The sequence below is a fragment of the Balaenoptera borealis genome, assembly GCF_965194805.1.
Source record: "Balaenoptera borealis genome assembly, chromosome: 8".
NCBI lineage: Eukaryota > Metazoa > Chordata > Mammalia > Artiodactyla > Balaenopteridae > Balaenoptera > Balaenoptera borealis.
The window spans coordinates 89,081,539-89,106,039 of NC_138865.1; the positions used below are offsets into that span (position 1 = coordinate 89,081,539).

The 24,501-nt window shown below is 47.2% G+C and overlaps 1 protein-coding gene across 2 annotated transcripts in view; it reads right to left on the reverse strand.

Moving 5' to 3' along the window:
• The window catches only part of CORO2A (coronin 2A), a 56,768-nt gene that overhangs the window by 16,430 nt on the left and 15,837 nt on the right, over nt 1–24,501 (reverse strand). For both annotated transcript variants that reach the window (XM_082404073.1, XM_082404072.1), the window contains exon 2: nt 9,200–9,400. In XM_082404073.1, coding sequence (XP_082260199.1) covers nt 9,200–9,400 — 201 coding nt within the window. The remainder of the gene's footprint in view (nt 1–9,199; nt 9,401–24,501) is intronic.

Here is a 24,501-nt window from a genome sequence, read left to right on the forward strand (position 1 = left end):
ATCTTGGCAGTTTCTTATAGAACTGAACATGTAACTACTTTATGATCCAGGGATTGCACTCCTAGGCATTTATCCCAGAAAAATGAACTTACTTATGTTCACACAGAAACCTGTACACACAAATGAAACTTCAGTTCCACAATAGACCATTCTTGTATATGTATGTATGTTTTCTAATTAATATTTTTATATTGCTATGTTTATTCTACTTCTTGAATTGATTCCTTTTAGGTATAAATTCTCTTCCTTCTCCCCTCTGATGTTTTGTTAGTGATATTCATGATACAATAAATTCAAATAATATTAAAAAAAAAAAAAAAAGAAACCTGTACACAAATGCTTATAGCAGCTTCATTCCTAACAGCTCCAAACTGGAAACAGTCCAGATGGCCTTCAACAGTGAATGGTTCGACAAACTGTGTGCAACCACACCACAGAATACTACTCAGCAATAAAAAAGAATGAGCAGTTGATACACACAACAACCTCGATGAATCTCTAGAGAATTATACTGAGTAAAAGCAGTCAAGTGCAAAAGGCTACATACTGTATGGTTCCATTTGTATGACATTCTTAAAATGGCAAAAGTATAGAAATGGAGAACAGATTTGTTCAATCGATGAAAATTTATAAGCGCCAACTGTGTGTGTCCAAAAGGTGATATATGGGTAAGCAAAGTACTGGTTCTTCCCCCCCCACCCCCCATTGCAAGTACATTAGGAGGTGCTACCGGAAAAACACAAGTGACTCTAATTCAAAGTACTCAGGGCATGACATCCTAAGAAAGGAATGTGTTGTAGAATATGTCATAAAAAGGAGAATGCTGTGGACATTTGGAGGAGGGATAGAAAGTGGCTCTTCATGAACATGGTACATATCTCCATTTACTTAGGGCATCTTCAATATTAGTCTTTCAATGATCCTCTGTAATTTTCTCCTAGTAAGTCTTTTTTTTTTTTTAATTTATTTATTTTTGGCTGCGTTGGGTCTTCGTTGCTGCACGCGGGCTTTCTCTAGTTAGGGCGAGCGGGGGCTACTCTTCGTTGCAGTGCATGGGCTTCTCATTGTGATGGCTTCTCTTGGTGCAGAGCACAGGCTCTAGGCACGCGGGCTTCAGTAGTTGTGGCACGCGGGCTCAGCAGTTGTGGCTCACGGGCTCTAGAGCACAGGCTCAGTAGTTGTGGCGCACGGGCTTAGTTGCTCCACAGCATGTGGGATCTTCCTGGACCAGGGCTCGAACCTGTGTCCCCTGCATTGGCAGGTGGATACTTAACCACTGTGCCACCAGGGAAGCCCTCACCTAGTAAGTCTTGCTCATTTATTCTTAGGTATTCACTCTTCTCTTATTCTACTGAAAATATTTACATTTTCTAAGCACTCTTGGTATGTAAAAATGCAATTCATTTTTGTATTCTGATTTTTTATCCAGCCACCTTCCAAACACTCATTTTTCTTTTTTTTTTTTTGCATACAGTTTATTTTGACAATCAAGATATGGCACAGTTCCATCACCCCCCAAAATACCTCCTGCTGCCCCTCTGTAGCCAACCCTTCCTCAACTCCAGCCACTGGCAACTAGTGGTCTGTTTTCCATCCCCATAGTTTTGCCTTTTCCAGAATGTCATATAAATAGATGCATACATATTTGTCCTTTTAAGTCTAGCTTCTTTCACTTAGCACAATGCATTTGAGATTCATCCTTGTTGTTGTAGGTGTCACTAGTTGTTCATTTTTTTTTGAATGTTTGAATTTTATTTATTTTTTTATACATCAGGTTCTTATTAGTTATCTATTTTATACATATTAGTTTATATATGTCAATCCCAATCTCCCAATTCATCCCACCACCACCCCGCCTGCCACTTTCCCCCCTTGGTGTCCATACGTTTGTTCTCTACACTTGTGTCTCTATTTCTGTCCTGCAAACCGGTTCATCTGTACCATTTTTCTAGGTTCCACATGTATGCGTTAATATACGATATTTGTTTTTCTCTTTCTGACTTACTTCACTCTGTATGACAGTCTCTAGATCCATCCACGTCTCTACAAATGACCCAATTTCGTTCCTTTTTATGGCCGAGTAACATTCCATTGTATATATGTACCACATCTTCTTTATCCATTCGTCTGTCGATGGGCATTTAGGTTGCTTCCATGACCTGGCTATTGTAAATAGTGCTGCAATGAACATTGGGGTGCATGTGTCTTTTTGAATTATGGTTTTCTCTGGGTATATGCCCAGTAGTGGGATTGCTGGGTCATATGGTAATTCTATTTTTAGTTTTTTAAGGAACCTCCATACTGTTCTCCATAGTGGCTGTATCAATTTACATTCCCACCAACAGTGCAAGAGGGTTCCCTTTTCTCCACACCCTCTCCAGCATTTATTGTTTGTAGATTTTCTTTCTCATTTTCTTTTTTTTTTTTTTTTAATTTTTATTGGAGCATAGTTGATTGACTATGTTGTGTTACCTGGTTTACATTTTTTTTTTAATTTATTTATGTATTTATTTATGGCTGTGTTGGGTCTTCGTTTCTGTGCGAGGGCTTTCTCTAGTTGTGGCAAGTGGGGGCCACTCTTCATCGTGGTGCGCGGGCCTCTCACCATCGCGGCCTCTCCCGTTGCGAAGCACAGGCTCCAGACGCGCAGGCTCAGTAGTTGTGACTCACGGGCCTAGCCGCTCCGCGGCATGTGGGATCCTCCTGGACCGGGGCACGAACCCGTGTCCCCTGCATTGGCAGGCGGATTCCCAACCGCTGCGCCACCAGGGAAGCCCCTGTTGTTTGTAGATTTTCTGATGATGCCCATTCTAACTGATGTGAGGTGACACCTCATTGTAGTTTTGATTTGCATTTCTCTAATAATTAGTGATGTTGAGCATCTTTTCATGTGCTTCTTGGCCATCTGTTTGTCTTCTTTGGAGAAATGTCTATTTAGGTCTTCTGCCCATTTTTGGATTGGGTTATTTGTTTTTTTAATATTGAGCTGCATGAGCTGTTTATATATTTTGGAGATTAATCCTTTGTCCGTTGATTCGTTTGCAAATATTTTCTCTCATTCTGAGGGTTGTCTTTTTGTCTTGTTTGTAGTTTCCTTTGCTTTGCAAAAGGTTTTAAGTTTCATTAGGTCCCATTTGTTTATTTTTGTTTTTATTTCCATTACTCTAGAAGGTGGATCAAAAAAGATCTTGCTGTGATTTATGTCAAAGAGTGTTCTTCCTATGTTTTCCTCTAAGAGTTTTATAGTGTCCGGTCTTACATTTAGGTCTCTAATCCATTCTGAGTTTATTTTTAAACTCAAAAATATGGTGTATGGTGTTAGGGAGTGTTCTAATTTCATTCTTTTACATGTAGCTGTCCAGTTTTCCCAGCACCACGTATTGAAGAGACTGTCTTTTCTCCATTGTATATCCTTGCCTCCTTTGTCATAGATTAGTTGACCATAGGTGCGTGGGTTTATCTCTGGGCTTTCTATCCTGTTCCACTGATCTATATTTCTGTTTTTTTTTTTTAAAGTTACACAATTTTTATTTATTTATTTATTTATTTATGGCTGTGTTGGGTCTTCGTTTCTGTGCGAGGGCTTTCTCTAGTTGCGGCAAGTGGGGGCCACTCTTCATCGCGGTGCGCGGGCCTTTCATTATTGTGGCCTCTCTTGTTGCGGAGCACAGGCTCCAGACGCGCAGGCTCAGTAATTGTGGCTCACGGGCCCAGTTGCTCCGCGGCATGTGGGATCCTCCCAGACCAGGGCTCGAACCCGTGTCCCCTGCATTGGCAGGCAGACTCTCAACCACTGCGCCACCAGGGAAGCCCCCTATATTTCTGTTTTTGTGCCAGTACCATATTGTCTTGATTACTGTGGTTTGTAGTATAGTCTGAAGTCAGGGAGTCTGATTCCTCCAGCTCCGTTTTTTTCCCTCAAGACTGCTTTGGGGGCTTCCCTGATGGCGCAGTGGTTGAGAATCTGCCTGCCAATGCAGGGGACATGGGTTCGAGCCCTGGTCTGGGAAGATCCCACATGCCGCGGAGCAACTGGGCCCGTGTGCCACAGTTACTGAGCCTGCGCGTCTGAAGCCTGTGCTCCGCAACAAGAGAGGCTGAGATAGTGAGAGGCCCATGCACCGCGATGAAGAGTGGCCCCCACTTGCCGCAACTAGAGAAAGCCCTCGCACAGAAACGAAGACCCAACACAGCCATAAATAAATAAACAAATAAATAAAAATTTTAAAAAAAGAAAAAAAGAAAAAAAAATAGACCATTGAGTGTTTAAAAAAAAAGACTGCTTTGGCTATTTGGGGTCTTTTGTGTCTCCATACAAATTTTAAGATGATTTATTCTAGTTCTGTAAAAAAAATGCCACTGGTAATTTGATAGGGATTGCATTGAATCTGTAGATTGCTTTGGGTAGTAGAGTCATTTTCACAATGTTGACTCTTCCAATCCAAGAACATGGTATATCTCTCCATCTGTTGGTTATCATCTTTAATTTCTTTCATCAGTGTCTTATAGTTTTCTGAGTACAGGTCTTTTATCTCCTTAGGTAGGTTTATTCCTAGGTATTTTATTCTTTTTGTTGCAGTGGTGAATGGGATTGTTTCCTTTATTTCTCTTTCAGATCTTTCGTTGTTAGTGTATAGGAATGCAAGAGATTTCTGTGCATTAACTTTGTATCCTGCAACTTTACCAAATTCATTGATTAGCTCTAATAGTTTTCTGGTGGCATCTTTAGGATTCTCTATGTATAGTATCATGTCATCTGCAGACAGTGACAGTTTTACTTCTTCTTTTCCAATTTGTATTCATTTTATTTCTTTTTCTTCTCTGATTGCTGTGGCTAGGACTTCCAAAACTATGTTGAATAATAGTGGTGAGAGTGGACATCCTTGTCTTGCTCCTCATCTTAGAGGAAAGGCTTTCAGTTTTTCACCATTGAGAATGATGTTTGCTGTGGGTTTGTCATATATGGCCTTTATTATGTTGAGGTAGGTTGCTTCTATGCCCACTTTCTGGAGAGTTTTTATCATAAAAGGGTGTTGAATTTTGCAAAAGCTTTTTCTGCATCTATTGAGATGATCATATGGTTTTTATTCTTCAATTTGTTAATATGGTGTATCACATTGATTGATTTGCGTATATTGAAGAATCCTTGCATTCCTGGGATAAATCCCAGTTCATCATGGTGTATGATCCTTTTAATGTGTTGTTCGATTCTGATTGCTAGTATTTTGTTGAGGACTTTTGCATCTATATTCATCAGTGATATTGGTCTGTAATTTTCTTTTTTTGTAGTATCTTTGTATGTCTGGTTTTGGTATCAGGGTGATGGTGGCCTCATAGAATAAGTTTGGGAGTGCCAAACACTCATTTTTCTAATAATTTGACTCCATGTTCTTTTGGTTTTCTATGTAGACAATCACATTAGTAAACAATGCGGTTTTACCTCTTCCTTTTCAATACTTATACCCTTAAGTTATTTTTCTAATCTTACTGTGCAGGCCAGCACCTTTTTGCTAAGTTTTGTTTTTTGGTTTTTTTTGGGTTTTTTGGCCACGCCCTGGGATCTTAGCTCCCTGATCAGGGATTGGACCTGGACCACGGCAATGAAGCGCAGAGTCCTAACCACTGGACCACTAGGGAATTCCCTAAAGGGATGTTTCTCACATTCCTTCTTTATGATCATGTTTGCACGATATTAACAAAGATAGCAAATATCACCAATATCACCAATACTGGGACAAACTGATATCATGTGTTACATGATGTAATGAACTGAGGATACATCACTTGTTTAATACTCTTGCCAAAAATGTATACCGTGAATCTAATCACAAGGAAACAATGGGACAAATCCAATTTTAGAAATGTCCTGCAGTATGGACACCAAGGGGGGAAAGCAGGGGGTGGGGTGGGGTGTGGCGGTGGTGGTGGTGGTGGGATGAACTGGGAGATTGGGATTGACATATATACACCAATATGTATAAAACAGATAACTAATTAAGAACCTGCTGTATAAAAATAAATAAATAAAAATTTTTTAAAATTGAAAAACAGAAGACAAAAAACAAAACAAACAAAAAGAGAAATGTCCTACAAAACAGTGGGCCTTAACTGTTTTAAAATGTCAATATAATGAAATAAAGTAGACTAAGAGATATGACAACTCAATATAATGCATGATCCTGAGTTAGATTCTGTATACACACATATGGAGAGAAAGATATAAAAAAAGATAAAAAGTAAATTTGGCAGAATGTTAACTATTGGTGAATCTAGGTCAAGGATAATCATATATTCAAGTATTTTTGCAACTTTTCTGTAGGGTTGAGATTCTTTCAAAACAAAAAGTTTAAACAATTCTGTTTCCTATATGTTAGTGAAATTCCCTTTTCCTAGTTTGCAAAGAATTTTTATCATGAATGGGTATTGCACTCTATCAAATGCTTTTCTGCATTTATGGAGATGACTATATGGTTTTTCTCCCTTCATCTGCAACATAATGATCTACATTTATAGGTTAACTAATATTAAACCACCCTTAGTTTCTGGAATAAATCCAACTTGCTCAGAATATATCTTTTTTAATTCAATGCTAGATTTGATTAGCTAACAATTTTGCATTCATCTTCTTGAGTGATATTGGCTTGTAATTTTTCTTTCTTGATCTGTTCCTGTCTGGTCTTGGAATCAAGGTTACACTGGCCTCAGAACAAAAGGGGAGCAGTCCCTCTTTTCCTATTCTCTGGAAATGTTTGTAAAAGATTGGAATAGTCAGTTCCTTGAAAGTTACATACAAATTGTCTGTAAAACCACATGGACCTAGTGTCACCCTTACGTGTGTGTTTGTGTAAAATATAATATAAAAAAAGTGCATAAAATGTAAATGTTCAGCTTAATGAATTGTTGGAAAATAAATTTAAACATATAACTGCCATGAACTATTACTGGCACAAAGGAGACTCCCTGCTATGAAATACTTTCCAATCATAACTCCCTCCCTCCCCCAGGGGGTAACTATTATCCTGGCTATCCTCCCTTGCTTGCTTTTCTTTAAGATTTTTGTACCTACTTATGCATCCCTTAAAGTATAGTTTAATTTAGTCTGTTTTTAACTTTAGGTAATGACATTGTAATTTATTTGGTTTCTTCCCTTGACACCGTCTTTATGATTCATCCGTGTGGTGGTATGTGTTTATATTTTGATCCTTTTCATAATTGTGTATATTCCACACTATGGATATACCGTAATTTATTTATTCAGTTCTTGGACATTTGGGTTTTTGCAGTTTTTTTGATAACATGAACAATGCTCCCATGCATATTCTTGTGTTTGTGTTCTGGTGACATAAACACACAGTTCTGCATGGTAAATACCTAGGAGTGGAATCTCCAAGTCTGTGCATTTTCCTCTTTAATAGAAACTGTCACACTTTGTTCCAACACACGTGTGCCAGTTTACCCTGCCACCAGAAGTGCCTGAGAGTTCAGAGGGCTCCGTGTCCTCATCATCACTCACTATTATTAGATTTTATATTTTTGCCAATCTGGTGGGTTGCAGTGGTATCTCATTGTGGTTTATTAACGAGGTTGAGCACTTTTTCAAATGTTTAGTAACCGTTTGGATTTTCTCTGCTATGAGATACCTGTTCATTTTTTTTTTTCCCCTAGTCCATTTTATACATTCAGGAAATGAGCTCTTTGTCATGATTACTGTGCAAATATCCTTTCTCACTCTATGGCTGCCTTTTCCTTCTTCTGTTTTCTTTAAGAGAGATTTTTATTATGCAATTTTTAAAATAGTTAAAGGACCATTCAGGCTTTCTATTTCTACTTGAATCAGTCCTGACAAGTTATATTTTTTTGTAGGAATTTGTCCATATTGCCAACGTTTTTAAATATATTGTCATAAAACTGCTCAGATTAGTGTCTTATATTTTGAAGCTCTACTGATATTGCATTTTGTTTGTTTGTTTGTTCTTGGTGTTATTTGCACCTTCCCTCTTTTATTCTTGACCATCTCTCCAGAGGTTTGTCTATCAGTCTTTTCTAGGAACCAACTTTTGGCTCTTTTGATCATCTTTAATTGATCTTTGATTCTCTTTCACTGATTTCTGATCTTTATTACCCCCTTCCTCAAACTTTCTTTGGGTTTACTCTGTTGTTCTTTCTCTAACTTCTTAGGTTGAATATTTAGTTGTTAATTTTATGCCTAATATAAGCATTAGTGCTATAAATTTCCCTTGAAGCACCACTTTCCCTGCATCCCATAAGTTTTGTGATGTATTTCATTCTCATTCATTTCCAAGTATTTTTAAATTTCTAAATGAATAGGCATTTAAAATTTATCTTTTGTTATTGACTTCTAACTCAATTGCATTGGGATCAGAAAACCTGATCTATGAGATTCCAATTTATATTTGTGATTTTAACTTCTAAAAGGGGTTCTAAGCCTGTTGTTTGTTTTTTCAGCGGATGCTTACTCATGGGGGCTTACATGCTTGGTGTTCTCAGTTGATGAATTTCCCTGATCTTAATCTGTGGGAATCCTGTTCACATTGGAAATGCTTTCCTCTGGAGAAACCTTCTACCTGCTTCTGCTGCAAACCAGAGGCACTACCAAGCCCGGATCCCTCTAGCCCCTTCAGAGATTCTACCTCAAGGCAGAAACTCAGGATTCTGAAAAGATCTGCTATTAAGTTAGTCTATATGAAACCACCATTTTGGGGGTCAAAAACTGTTAAATATCAGCAATTGCATATGGCCCAACTTACACCGTCAACCTTTGCCGCAGGACAAGCCTGTTCTTCCTGTTCACTTGCTGCTTACCTCTCCTACTTAAATTTCGGCTCAAGGTTTTTTTCCTTTCTTGGAGAGAGGAGGAGGCTTTGGAGATTTCCCTGGCAATGCATTAAGAATTAAATGTTATTCATGAATGAATTACTTTGCAGTGGGGTGGAGGGGAGGTCCTACGAGTCCTAAACAACTGCTAGAAGCTGAAATCCCAGGAGAGGTATACTTTTTCAATGAGAAAACCAAGACTCAAAGGGGTGAAATGACTTATTCATGGTCACATGGCTGGTAACAGGCAGGGCTAGGACTTGAACCCACATATGGAACCAAAACTGAGGCTCTTTCTACTCTCCCTCTGTCCTGCGCTGCCTCCAGAGAGCTATTTGGGCCTGAGCTTAGCAGGCATCCTTACCTGGTGCAAGGGGATGACGAGGAAGGCCCCCCCACCAGCACACTCAGTCACGACTGCAATGAAGTGGGGGTTCACAGCACAGAAATGATTGTCGTGGACGCTGCGGGTGATGGGCACGGAGTCGTAGCAGTTCTCCTTGCTGGCTGGTTTGCCAAAGACATGGCGGAACTTGGAGCTCCGGTACTGGGGGTGCCATGACATCTGCAGGAGACAAATGGGACAGAAGGGCTGTGAGGCTCGCAACCTGACAGCAGGACACACGGAGTCCCACCTGGAGAGAACATAAGAGGGCAGGACCAGGACAGCGGTCAGTTCTATGAGGACAGTGACGTGCTATGAAGGGCACCCAGGTGAACAGGCTATAATTGTGGCTACTTCCAGGGACCTGGTGAGATGGCATATAACTACTGCTGACCTGTTTGCTTTTCATCCCTTTGTGTGCAAAAACAAACAGGTAGAAAAACCGTAGAGAGAACTCATCCCGTTCCCTCCCCTATCCAGCACCTCACCAGACAGACCAGCCTCCCCACCCAGCTCAGCCCAGCTAAGTGGGAAATATTGTGTCCTCTGAAGCCAGCCTGCCCAGGCTCCAATTCCAGCTCTGTGCTTGCCAGCTGGGTGGGCAAATGACTTAACTTCTGAAGTCTCAGTTTCCTCATCTGTAAAATGAGGATAAAGAAAGTATCTGTCTCATAGACTTGTCATGAGGATGAAATGAGATGATACACTAAGATCCTTTGCTCAACAGTAATCATTACTACCACTATTATCATCCAGGCATCTTGACCTTCCCTCATTCCTCATCCGGCCTTGTATTTGTTCACTCAATATTTACTGAGTACCACCTGTGCCAGGCACTGGGGGTCTGGAGAGAGCAAGCCTGAGCCCAGCCTTACAGGAGTGAAGAGTCCTATGAGTGAGGACATAAGCGGAGTCTGGGCCACTGGGACCCAGTGTGCTATAGGCAATAATGGACGTTTGTACATGGCAGTCAGGGAGGGCTTCCCAGAGGAAGTGACACGTGAACTGTGATTTGAAGGATGAGAAGGAGCTGGCCATGTAGGCTGGACAAGGGTGAGCTGGGGGAGAAGGTGTCTCAGGCAGATGGAACAGCCTGAGCAAGGGCCCTGAGACAGAAGTGAACGTGGAATGTTTGGGAAACTACATGTGGTTTGGTAAGATTAGTAAGGAGATGCTAAAAAATATATATATATATTCACACACACACACATATACATGTAAACTGGAAGATGTGAATGAGGAGAACACGAGCTGGAGGGGTGAGCAGGGCTAGATCATGAATGGCTTGTAAGAGGGTCTAGGGCTCATTAGTGGCCAAATATATGATATCATGTGGCCTCCTCTTGGCCCTGCTGCTGATCAGTTCAAACCCCCTCCCCTCAGTCTCGCTGACCCACTGGGCCCTCCCATCTACGCTCCCCATGCAGCCAGAGGGATTGTTCTGGACACCAAACCTGGCTGTATTCCTCCCTCCCTGGCCCCCACCTTAGATCACCCTTCAATGCTCCCCATTCACTGCTGCCCTACAGGATCAAGGCCAAACTCAGCTTGGGTCCCACCCCATATCCCAAGATTTCGCTTTTTCTGGCTCATCTTCTAAACGACTCCTTCCAGACAAAGAACACCACACAGCTTCCCTGGTACCTGCTCCTGCATTTCCAGTCCTCTGGGCCTTCACCCTTGCCTTTCCCTCTGCTTGGCTTGCTCTTCCCAGCCCACTGTTGTCTGTACCCATCACTATGAGTCCAAACCCTTCCTTCCCCCAGCTCCCAGGTGCCCTCCCTTTACACACCACCAGGTACCCATCAGCCTCGTGGCGGCAGGTCTGTCCTGTGAAGCTCAGACATTTCAACCTTCCTTTAGGGAGCTTTGCCCAAAACCCTGGCTGCATTTGCCAGAGCTACAGGAAGTAGCACAGAACGCAGGGACTGCCTAACAATGCCCATCCAATCCCAGAAAGGATGTAAGAAGCCTTACAGAAATAGAGAAAACACAGATAGAAGGAAATTAAAAAAGCCGTGGTGAGGAAATGGGGACAGAAAGAAAATGCAGGAACAAAAAGAGATCACCTGAAATGTAGGGGGAGTCAAGCTATGATTGTGTGCTGCCAGGACCAGCACACAGGGGAGGTTTTGCGTCGGAGCTTCCTAGTGGTCAATTCGACAAGGGAAACAGAATCAGAAAGGGATTTACTCAGTGTCTGTAAGATAAATGCCTCCACTTGCTAAGGAGCAGCACAGCTTTTCTCTGCACTGAGCCCTGAGAGAAACAGGTCCTAAGGATCATCTAAGGAAAGAAGAGCAAGGATTATGATCTCCCTGGGGTCTTGGCAATTAGTGGCAGCTGAGGAGTTGCCTGGGGCCTGAGCTGCGGGTGGGAAAGTAGGGGGCAAGTCAGCAGGCTCAGCTCCTGGGCCCCCACCCCTGCCTCGCCTTGAGCAGCAGTTGGGGGTGGGGGTGGGGGGCGTCTGTCTGTGGCCCACGGTGATGCTCACCAGACACTCCATTGCTCCCCTCACATCCCAGCCTCCTTGCAGTTAGGCAGCCACTATTAGTCCTAGCTAGTGGATCGTGGGTGGAAGTGATGTGTGCCACTTGAGGCTGAAGCATGTAAGACCTGCCAGTGACCCTCCAGAACTCTCGTCCTTGGCTGGAGGGATGAGGAGGCCACATGTTCCAGATGGTGCCGCTTCCATCCTCCTGGGTCCCCAAGGGACTGTGTGAATAGGGCACCTTGCCCCAAATTGACTCATATAGCATGACAGAGAATTAAACTTGTAGAGTGAACCACAGAGAAATAGTGGGGATACTTGTCACAGAGCATAAGCCTACCTGTCCTGACTAACACATTGCCCCAGGCAGGCCCAACCAATGGTAGACAGGCAATGGCTGCCTGTGCTTCGTGTGGCCAGGGCACAGGAGCCTGCAGCGAAGAGGTGGGCAAGCAGGCAGGACCCAGATCCCCTCAGGAGCCGTGTGAAAGGACTTGGACTCTGAGGGCAATGGGAGCTGCTGCAGGGGTTACAGCAGGGGAGGGGGAGGACCAGTTTTCGCTTTTAGGTGGATTCCTCTGATTGCTGAGGTAATCATGACAGTCGCCTGGGCTGAAGCAGGGCAGAGGGGATGGAGAGGATGGGATGTGTTAGTGAAAAACATGGGAGGGGGATAAAGCAGCCTTGGTGCTGTGCCCATGGTGGGCTGTGGGGTGAGGGGGCCAGTCATGGCTGCTGAAATCAACATGACCTGGCCAGCATCAACAGTCCTGGCTCCTCTGGCCACTCCCAGTGCTCTCCCTTCACACCTGGGGGACGGCTCTGGTTCCAGATTCAGGGTCAGGGGCCATAAGAGGCCTGGGCAATGCTCTCCTGGAGCTCACAGTCACCTCCATGGCAATAACAACTCTTAGTCTTGGGTGCTTGCTATGTGCCAGGCTCCGTTCCAGGTGCTTCCCCTGTATGAACTTAGGTGCTACCTTGCTCCCTGTTACAGATGCAGGGGTTGAGGCAGAAAAGTGAAGCAACCTTCCTGACGTCACACAGCTAAGAGGTGGTGCAGCTCTGTCTCTGGAGCCCTCAGCTCCAGATAATGATGACGAAAGCTCTTTCACACTCATTACACCCTGGATCCTACCTCAGCCCCCAAGGGGAAGTGTCATGACCATTATTGCCCCTACTTCACAGAAACGGAAAACGAGGCTCAGTAAACCAAGTGGACGTCCTCTGGCAAAGGGGCTATTGGCCTCCACTGATGAGGCCGGCCAGCCTCCGAGCAGCGTTCGACCCCTGTGCCGAACTCCTCTCCCCCATCCCACCCCACCTGGCTCCAACACCTTACCTCCACTGCCAAGGTTCTTCCAGACTTGTAGCCATGAGGGAAACTTACAGAAGTGGGTGGGTGGCACCAAGCCAGGTGGGCCGTCTCTCCCTTTGCCCCAGGTATAGGACTGTGCATGCATATATGTGGGTGAAGTTTGTGCGAATGTGCACTGTGTGTGTAAGTCTGTGTGTGAACACTGCACTGATCAGGGTGTTCCTACGTGCTCGTGTACCCCTGTGGGTGGGTGTGTACCTGTGCATCTGTTTGGGTGTTTGTGTCTGTGCATGTACTGCACATGCGTGCCTGTGTTTATCAGTGCATGAATGAGTTTAAGGACTCAGCAATTCAGAGAGCAGGAGTTTTACTTTCCCCACAAGCAGGCACTTGCCTGAAAATGAGGACCATAGCAGGCCTTTAGCACTGTGAGCACCTCGTCCATGGGCTGGGCCAGAACACCGATCCAGGCCAGGTTTACCCCACGCCACTTGTCCTATCCTGCCCGGTCCCATCCAGCTGGGCCCACGTCAAAGCCACAGCAGGTCTTCTTAGGCGTAGCGGGCCAGCCCACTAGGGCACAAAGCAAGGGGTGGCACCCATTCTGGCTGCTGCTATCCCAAAGGTGCTTAGCTGGCCTGATGCCATGGGATTAGGCTCTTTGTGCTGTGAATTCCCTGCCCTGCAAAAAGATTTAGTCATCGCTGGGTTTAACACCCCACTGAGTTTATTTTTTATCTATTTATTTTTATTTTTTGGCCGTGCCATGCAGCATATGGGGAATCTTAGTTCCAGACTAGGGATTGGACCCATGCCCCCTTCTGTGGAAGCGAGGAGTTTTAACCACTGGACCACCAGGGAAGTCCCCACTGAGTTTATTTCTCAGTGCCTGACAGTGGAATGGCTTGCTGCCTGTCCTATCCCTTACAACTCTCCTGAGGCCTGTTGTCCCCATTTGGTGCAGAGGAAGTGACTTGACCAAGATCAAATTAGTAGGAGGAGTGGAGATGGCAAGCAGAAGCCAAGACGTGGTCCAGATGCCCCTCTTCCCACCTCGTGCTCCTCTCTGATGTGTGTGAGAGAGATGGAGACAGAGACACAGAGATTTTCCTGCCTGGCCCCAGAAGCCTATCTTCCCAGCCCAGCCCTGAATCATTGCAGGACAAGGGTTAGCTGCAGGGTGGCTGAAACTGAACCCAAACTGGGTGTGGTACAAAGCAGCATAATAGATTATTCATTAATTGCGCTGTTCCTGGCCTCAGGGAGAATGAAATTACCTGATTTGGTCTTTGAACGTCAGAGGTGGGGAGGAGTCTGGCATTCCTGGCTACCATTGTCCCCTTAGTAAGTTTCTGTTTCCACATTTAATATTTGGAATTGTATTTTATTTTTTCCCTTAAAACCTGACCTTGTGGTCATCGAGCTGCCCCCAAACACGCCTCCTGGGAGGGTCTGAACCACCACACTTACCTCAGCCGCAGTTAAAAGAGGGAGATTACAATCACAAGTTTCCTAGCTTTACAAAGTGAAAAAAGATTACCATAAGGGTAAAGGACTCTGTATTTGAAGGTGATCTACAAAGCAAGAATTAACACGATACATGCCTAATTATGGGTGGGTCCCACGTCTTGACTCTAATCCTGGGTTGACAATTATCCATCATAGAGTTTATCTAGATCCTGGCCTTGACCCCAAACTTGACAGGAAAGCACCTTTTTAATTCACCCTAAGTCCTTACCAGGGCCTCTGATCCACCCACAGGAGGGGGTGAGATATCTGGCTCAGGATGCCAAGGCCCAGTTGAGGTCAAGGTCCCCCTGCTGTCAATGCAGGTCTCTGCCTAAGCATGGAAGCAAGAAGAGACCTTGTCGCTCTCCACAGAAGGAGGGTGACCAACTGTTCTGGTTTGTCCAGGATGCGTGTGGGGTGGGTATTCCTGGGATGCAGGACTTTCGGTGCTAAAATCAGGAAAGTCTCAAGCAAAAAGGGGAAAGTTGGTCAAATTGGGACTTGAACCCGGACAAACCCAGATTGTGACTTGAACCCATGGACTTTTTTTTTAATTAATTAATTAATTAATTAATTAATTTATGGCTGTGTTGGGTCTTCGTTGCTGCGCACAGGCTTTCTCTAGTTGCGGCGAGCCGGGGCTACTCTTCGTTGCGGTGCGCGGGCTTGTCACTGCGGTGGCTTCTCTTGTTGCAGAGCATGGGATCTAGGTGTGTGGGCTTCAGTAGTTGTGGCTCGTGGGCTGTAGAGCACAGGCTCAGTAGTTGTGGCGCACGAGCTTATAGTAGCTCTGCGGCATGTGGGATCTTCCTGGACCAGGGCTGGAACCCGTGTTCCCCTGCATTAGCAGGCAGATTCTTAACCACTGTGCCACCAAGGAAGTCCTTGAACCCATGGTCTTTTAATTGAGATCACACACCTGGTCTCAGGACTTAATGAAGCTCAGGTTCTTGATGTCTCGTCACAGAAAGAATTCAGTGAGAGGCAAAGTGACAGGTAAGAAGTAGGTTTATTTAGAGAGAAACACATTCCACAGACGGAATGTGGGCCATCTCAGAAGGTGAGAGGCCCTGAAATATGGGGTGGTTCGTTTTTATGGGCTGGGTAATTTCATAGACTAATGAGCAGGAGGATTATTCCAACTATTTTGGGGAAGGGGTGGAGATTTCCAGGAATTGGGCCACCATCTGCTTTTTGAACTTTGATGGTTACTTTTTGAACTTTGATGGTTGGCCTCAGAACTGTCATGGCGTTGGTGGGTGTGTCACTTAGCTAATGAATTACAATGAGCATATGAGGCTCAAGGTCTATGGGAAGTTGAATATTCTGCCATCTTGGACCTAGTTGGTTCTAACCAGTTTTTGTCATGTTCTATGGCTATGCCATTCTTTTAAAGGTTGTGCCCTGTCCCCTTCCCTCCTGCTTCACTGCCACCTATCATAGAGGCCTCCAGAAAACTTTCACCCTATTTATATGCAACGATTCTACAGTAAGTCACTAGTAGCCTTGACTCTGACAACTTGCCTGTGAGACTGAAGGCTCTAGAATGAACTTCTTAAAGAGCCCAACATCCTGAACCAAAGAACAGAACACCTCAAAGCAGAAAAATCCAAGGTCTGTAAAGTGCTTATTCTGTGCAGGGTAAAGGGGCAATTCAGTCACTGTTCTCCGCATGTGTACACTTCTCAGGGAAATGGCTGAGAGCGGGAAAGGATGAGATGACACGATCTTAACTGGTTGCTAAAGCACAGGGCAGTGGTTTGTAACTTTGAATGCACATTAGAATCACTTGAATCAGGTCACTGGGTATGGGACCCAGGCAGCAGCTCTGTCCAACACGGGAGTCTCTAGTCACACATGGCTTCTAAATTAAAGTTAAAATCAATTAAAATGAATTGAAATGTAAAATTTGGCTCCTCAGTTGCACTACCATTTCATGTGTTCAAGAGCCACACGTGGCTACCGGGTACCCAACTAAACAGTGTAATTATAGGACATGTCCACTGTGCCCATGTGACCTTGGGCCAGTTACTTAATGTGTCTATTTCCTCACCAGTAAAATCAGGCATAATAACAAATAATAGCTAACACATTGCTTACTATATGTGAAGTATGTTCCAGGTACTAACTGGACCCTGACAGCAATCTGGTTAAGTACAGGTGTTAGAGAACCATTGACTGAAACTGCCCGCCCTGGCCAGGCACGATAATGACCGCTTGCAAGAGTTATCTCACAACAGGAGGTCCCAATAAGGAACATGGAACTAACAAGCTACTGCCAGACAGAAGAATTCAGGAGGGGCCAAAAGGAGGGAGCAGACGCCAGCCTATAATATATCCTACCAACCTCCCAGAAACTTTCGCGCTGGAATCAATCTTGGCTGAGAGATGCGCGCCCCCAGGAAGGACCCTGAGTCAGACCAAATGCGGACACAAGCAAGATGATTGGCCAGAGACAACCTGGAAACTAACCTCATTATCATAAAACCTGAGACTGCGATCCACGTGGCAGAGCAATTCTCCTGCGTTCCCTTACCCCACTGCTCTCCACCCGGGCGCCTCTTTCCAATAAGGTCTTTTGGTTTGTCAGCCCATGTATCTTCTCGGACAATTCATTTCTGAGTGTTAGACAAGAGCCCACTCTTGGGCCCTGGAAGGGGTCCCCCTCTTCCTGCAACATTATTATCACCCCATTTTTACAAATGTTAAAACTGGGGCACAGATAGGTTAAGTAACATGCCCAAAATCACACAGCAAGTAGGCGGCTGAGCTGGAATCCAGAACCGAGCTGTTTAGTCCTGGGTCCACACTCTCCCACAGGGCTGCCCTGAAAATTCGATGAGATAATCCGCCCAGTACATGGAGCAATGCCGGTGCATACTTAGTCCTCAACAGATGTTTGCTGTGAAGACCGCTATGGTCCCAATGTTTACAGGACATTAAGATTTGATTTAGTACATGACAGGTACGTGCTGAGAGCCCAACATTTTGGGGATCTGAGTAAAAATCCCAAACCAGAAAGTGCAAAGCAGCCCACTAGGTGCAGAATTCCGACCCTCGGTGCTCACCACATTGATGAGGCACGTGAGAAGCTAACTAACAATCCCTGTGGATTCAGAAGAACCTGGAGAGGAAAGGCATTTATTTGTGCATGTCTCTGGCAGGGCTCTCCAGGGTACAAAAGCCCGCAGCCTCCTAGACCTTCCTTCCCTTAGTTCCAAAGGGCAGATTCAAACAGTTACTAACCAGGGAGATGAGGGAATGCAGAAACAAAGGAAAAGCAGTCAAACAAAAGTGCAGCGATAAAGCAGAGTTCTGCTTCGTCCTCAAGGGATATACGGGATATACATAACAATATATCTTTGAGTTCTTCTAAGGGAACTAAGGCCCTCACCTCAATGAAGGATGGTAACTTCAGGTTGAGCAGGAGATTCCTGGAACACCACCCTGTTACCTCACCACCAACCAAGCAGAAGAAAGTCACACACCCTGAAGCCCTCACCCTGGATTTTGCCTATAAAAACTCTTCCCTGAACACCACGGGGGAGTTTGTGTCTTTTGAGCGCGAGCCCCCCATTCTCCTTGCTCAGCCCTGCAGTGAACCTTCCTCTGCTCCAAACTCCGACATTTCGGTTTGTTTGGCCTCACTGTGCACGGGGCACACAGACTTGGGTTTGGCAGCAGAGGCCAGCAGCCTCGCTCAGCCCTGTGCTGTGGGGCCTGAGGGTCTTGGTGGGGGTGGGGGGCGAAGGGCGGAAGGGCAGAGGAAGCCCTTTGGTCCTCTCCATGGGCACGGCTTTCCCAGGCAGGAAAGCAGAACCATGCTGCCTTGGGGACCCCACCACCCCCGCCAGGCCTCAACCGCCCGGGGCCCATCAGCAGTGGAGGCTGAGGCACCCTGCAGCCAGCATGGAATAACAGTCCTCTTTCCAGGTTCTCTCTGCCTCGAGCACCCTCCCACCTCTGCCTTTATCACCCCACCTCCAGCTCTGCGGTCCTTCTGGCCCAGCACAGATGCCTCCCTGCAGGCCCACAGGAAATACAGGCTGAGTCAGAGAGAGAGCCAAGAAAATGCCTCTTTCCTCCTGATGAGATTAGGCCTGAGGGAGCACCTCCCCTACTGACATCTGACACTGCCCAGAGCCAGGTGCCTGGGCCCGGAGGAGGAGCAGGGCATCTCCTGAGATGACCTGGCCTCCCCTGCCACCCCCGTGCCCTTGCTCTTGACCCTTTCCTCAGGCTGTGTGAGGCCCAGCCAGCCTCTTCTCTCTGTGACTCTGTTCCTCCTCCACCCCAGCCCAGGCCTCCTACCCTGCCCCCACCCTGACTCTGTCATTTCCCTTAAGACTCCCCCAACCCCAGGTCCCCTCTGTCCTCAGGATAAAGCCTTCAGCTGGACTTGGGTTTTGAGGTCCTTGCACATTCCCTGACGGCCTTCCCCTCATCTCCACACACCTGCCCTTTGAGCCACACTGGCTTATCTGCTCTCCCCACAAAGCGTTGGCTTTCCCAGACACCCCTTCTTTGCTCACACCCCTTCTCTCTGCCTAGAGCCAAGTCAGCCCAGACCAGTCTGAGCTGGTAAGTCAGCCCAGGTAAGTCGAAGGTTGGCACTTAGCTGGGTTCCTAGGATGCCCCCTCCTCTCACTCCACCTTCCTGGGCCCGGCTCAAATAGAACCGCCTCCAGGGGGCTTCCCAAGTTCCAAGGCCTGAGCCATCTCTCTAGCCTATGAGGTCCCCCATCCTGATACACAGGGAGGGGAAAGAGGAGGCAACTGGTTCAAATCCCGGACCCTCATTTGTCTCCGGGCCCCAGCATCCTCATCCGTAAAAGAGTACCCTCGGATCTACCTCATGGGGCCTTGTCCAAGATTAAATGAGGTAACAGATGTAAAATGCCTTGCACGTGTCTGGTACTGTTACTGAACACAAGTTCATGTGCCTGACACACAGCGAGGCCAAAGCAACCAAAACGTCGGAGTTTGGAGCAGAGAAAGGTTTATTGCAGGGCCAAGCAGGGTGGCTTGTGCTCAAAAACCCCAAACTCCCCGATGGTTTTGGGGCAGAAGTTTTTATAGGCCAAATTTGGGGCGAGGGCTGCAGGGTGTGTGACTTTCTTCTGATTGGCTGGTGGTGAGGTAACAGAGCGGTGTTCCTGAAATCTTGTGCTCAGCCAGAAGTTGCCACCCTCCACCTGGGTGGGGCTCTTAGTTCCTGCAGAAGAGCCCAAAGATATTGTTAGGTATATCCCTTGAGGAGGAACCAGGATCCTGCTTTAATCACTGCAGTATAGTTTCTTGACTGTTCCCCCTTTGTTTCAGCATTCCCTATTTCCCTGGTTAATGGCTTTTTGAATCTGCCCTTTGGAACTCTGGGAAGGTCTAGGAGGCTGAAGCCTTTACCCTGCAAGTAAGAAACGGGGGACCCGGAAAGGCTTTTGTGCCCAGGAGCCCCACAGGGTCCCGCTCGGTTTCAGTACTAAGTAGAAGGTCAGCTGATGGATGCTCCCTTCCTTTCCTCCTGTCCTGCTCCCTGTGTTTCTCCCATCTTTCCTCCATCTATCTATCCATCCATCCATCCATTGGACTGTCAACGCCAGTCCTCTCCCTTCAGCTTTGCCCACCCACAGGCCAAACCACACAGGCAGGCACCCAGGGGGAGACTGACTTGGCTCCTGGATTGAGCTTTCACTCACTCCACCGGCCTTTCCTGAACACCCCTTCTGGGTACTAGGAGCCAGGGACTGGGCCTGTCTCTTCCATAGCAGGCTTGCTGGTCACGTTGGAGAGTCCTAATTCTGATGCCAATTTGCTACATTACCTTGGGCAAATCTTGTCCCCTTCTTAGGTTTTGTTTGCCTACCCATAAAATGGTAACACCTCTGCCCTACCCACCTGTTAGGACAATTCGCTGAGGGCTCTGCAGCCCCCATGTGCCAGACCTGGGGGGCCCGTGAGGGCAGTGGGACTGCCTGCCTGGCAGCTGCCCCAGTCCTCAGAGCTGTTCCTGCCTTGACCCTCTGGAGACACAGAGCAGGCCTTCTTCCTGTTTATTCCCCCTGATCAGGCCCTGACCAAAACTCCACGAAGATTTATTGCCCCACAATTTCCTTATCTGTGAGTTTCGAGAGACAAGGGTCACGGAGACTTTTTAAAGATGCCTCCCAGAGGTTGAAAATCTGGCAGCTCTACTTCCTGCTTACTGTCCATTCTCTGGCAGAACTTCTGGATCTGTCTTTGGACAGAGAGGGACACTGAGAAACAAAGAGGGAAGGTGCCTTGTTTAGAGCCCCACAGTGATCCTGGAGTAGGGCTGAAGCCCTGAAGCCCTGAAGCTCTGTTCTGGGATGGGCACCTGGCCAGGGGGCCTGAATTCTGTCATCAGTGGACCTACAAATCAGCTCTCACCCTGCCCTGCTGCAGGGACCTGGGGCCCAGAGTGAGTCCAGGCAGCATCACTGGGACCTTCTCTGAGTCCAGCCTGTGCTGGGTACCATGGGGCAGAGGCAGGAACGATCCTTACCCCCCAGGAGCCCACACTGATGGGAAAGGCCAGCAAACTCAATTCGGGGTAGCAGGGAGATTGAAACCTGGCGAGTGGGTAAGGGCTGCCAGGAGTCTGTGTTTGAGCTAAGCCTTCAAGGCTGAGCAGAGCGAGCCCAGCACAGAGTAGGGACGGCACTGCAGGTGGAAGGCTCTGCACTGAGCCACGCGGTGAGGGGTGGGCAGGCAAAGGCATATCCAGGGAACCCAAGGGTCCAATTCAGCTGGGGCCTGAGCAAATGCAGAGGAGCAATGAGGGCCGTGACTGGAAAGGTGCCGGGGCAAGGCTCTGAATGCTAGCTGAGCTGGCACCTGAGACCACGGAGGGAGGTGTCAAAGTCTATAACCAGGGTGTGACCTGCCAGGGCTGAGGTGGATTTAGCCCCTGCCATTAGGGAGGGCAAGTATTTTCTTTCCTCAACTGTGGGCTGTGCCTAAGGAAGAAATAAGTGGGTTCATTTCATGCCCAGCTCCAATCTGCTGGAGGGGCTGTGGAATATGGTGAGAGGAGGAGGAGGAGGAGGAGGATTCTGAGGCCTTCCTTGTCTGGACCCAGGAGGAGAGGACCCTGACTGATCAGGGAAGAGCTGGCGGATGGCTGACCAGGAGTCAAGGCCTGATCTCCCTCCACAGATCTCAGCTCTTTGAGAGAAACATGGAGCTGGGAAGCCCGGCCTCGAGGCCCATTCCTGGGCCACTTCTCAGCAGCTGGGGTTTTAGATCAGAAAATAGCTTCCTTTCATCATTCAACCCATTTCCCTGTGGGAAGAGTCCCCAGGTATGACTGAGGGTTGCCTGCTCCTGCCCGAGCCTGGGCAGCCCAACCCTCCATTTCCTGGACCAGCCACACAGGAGGGTGATGGGAAATTCCCAACTGCTTCTCCCCAACCTGCGTATCAACCTGGAGATAAATGCCACTGTGCAGCCTTAATCAATTCCCCAGGCAGTGTCTGCCACAGACGCCAGGAGAGGATGGTGAGGACTTCTCCCCATTTCCAGCCTCTCTGGGCTCTGCCCACATTTGTTCAGGCTGGGCCTGCAGGCCAGGGAGGGCAGGAGGGTGGGAGGTTCACTGGAGGACGAAGAGTACAGGAAAGATGTCAGCACCCTGGGCTGAAGAGGCACTTCTGCCCCGAGACTGACTCTGCCAGGATTGGTGACGGTATCTCATTTACACTTTGCAAGAATCTCTCCCAACAGTGGGTCTCAAACTTGAGAGCACATCAGGGGCCCCTGGAAGGCTGATTAATACCCAGACTGCTGGGCCCATCCTAGAGTTTCTGATTCAGCAAGTCTGGGGTGGATCCTGAGAATTCTGCATTTCTAGCAAGTTGCCAGGTGGCACTGATGCAGCTGCTCCAGGGACCACTCTGAGAACCACTGCTCTACAGCCCTGCTGTATGATTTACAAAGTCCTTCCCGTTCACTATTCCATTCACTCCTCACAGCCGCCTTGGGGTGGGGAGAACTATCCCCACTTCCTGGATGCAGCGAGCTGCACTCAGCTCAGAGCGACGGAGGCACTTTCCCGAGGTTACACAACTAGTGGGAACCTGACCTCCAAAGGCTCTGTGAGCACACAGCCAGTTCCTAACTCGGGGCCACTTGGGGCTGTGATCCTGGGATTTCTCTGTCCAATACTCTTTTAAATACACAAACGCGGGTTCAGGCCAGCACTCAAGAATCGCGCAGGTGTTCCCACGACAGCTTCACCACCTGAACAGCAGGCATGGAGGGCAGCTAGTCAAGACACAGGCTTCAGAGTTAGAGACCCGGCTACCAACCCAACTCAGCTTCCCTAAGTCTCAGCACCACACGGCACCTACCTCTGGCCGGGCTGCTGTGAGATGAGGCAAGTAGTGGAACAGAGCCTCTAGCCTTGGCACACAGTGAGGCCTCAACAAGCCAGTGGGCCCAGACAAGAGCCGGGGTGGGGGGAGTGGGAAAGATACCAAACCTCTCTGTGCCTCGGTCTCCTTATCTGTAGACTAGGGTCAATAACAGAACCTACCTTATAGGGGAATCATAACGATTCCATACGGTTATCCATTTACATTGCCTTAGAGCAGTGCCTGGCATGGGGCAAGTTGTGTGTTAGTGTCCTACGTACGGTTCCTTTGCTAAACATGATATTTTAGCACTGAATGCACATTTTTCATCCATACATGTAAGCAAACCATTAATGAATAGAGTAGGCTATGGTGAAGTCAAAATTAAAAAATCATGGCGGGATGACTGCACAACAGTGTGAATGTGCTTCATGCCACAGAATGGTATACTTAAAAATGGTTAAAATGATAAATTTTATGTTTTGTATATTTTACCACAATAAAAAAAAAAAGAAAAAAGAAACAGCAGCACTGAGGACTTCCCTGGTGGCGCAGTGGTTAAGAATCCACCTGCCAACTCAGGGGACATGGGTTCCAGCCCTGGTCCGGGAAGATTCCACATGCCACAACTAAGACCGTGTGCCACAACTACTGAGCCTGTGCTCTAGAGCCTGCGAGCCACAACTACTGAGCCCGCGAGCCACAACTATTGAAACCCATGTGCCTAGAGCCTGTGCTCTGCATCAAGAGAAGCCACTGCAATGAGAAGCCCGTGCACCACAACAAAGAGTAGCCCCCGCTCTCTGCAACAAGAGAAAGCCCATGTGCAGCAATGAAGATCCAATGCAGCCAAAAATAAATAAAATAAAAAATTAATTAATTAAAAAAAAAAAAAGAAAGAAACAGCAGCACCGAGCTAGATCAGCACCCAGCTCTCCTGCACTCCTTCACTGGCTCCACCTCTGCTTCCACGATTGTTTCCCCAGGGAGCACCTGCTTCTTTTAACCCTCCCTGACCCCTGGCCTTAGAGTCGGTCCCTGACGTGACTTCAGGGGGTGGGGGGCAGGTTGGTTGCCCCTTCACCCTTTTACTCGTGGCTAGTCAGGGCCTTCTCTGCCTAGGCCTTGTGCAGAAGGGGCCCTGCAGGGTGACGATCCTCGCCCCTCCTTCAGGCACCTTCAGGACCGCCTCGACCTTCTCCCTGGCAGAGGGTGGCTTTTCCCATCATCTTCCCTTTGGCTTGCTTGCCCTCTCTATAGAGCTGGCTCTGCTCCTTGTGATGAAGGAAGGGGCCCCTTAAGGGAGCAGTGCCCTCAATAACCAGCACGTACTCCCACTGGGCTTCAGCTGGGAGCCCTGCTCTGTAGAGGGATGGTGCACAGATATTCTGAGATCAGGGGCCCGGCTCCATTCTGCTCTGCCCTCATCGGCTGTGTGACCCTGCTCAAGTCATTGTCCCTCTCTGTGCCCCTGGGCCCTATCCATAAAATGGGAATGTGCATCCCTGCCTGAAACCCTCCTGAGGCTTTGGGAGGCTCTGAAGGGAGAATGGAGGCAAAGGCGCTTTCTTTCTTTATTACACAGAGGACA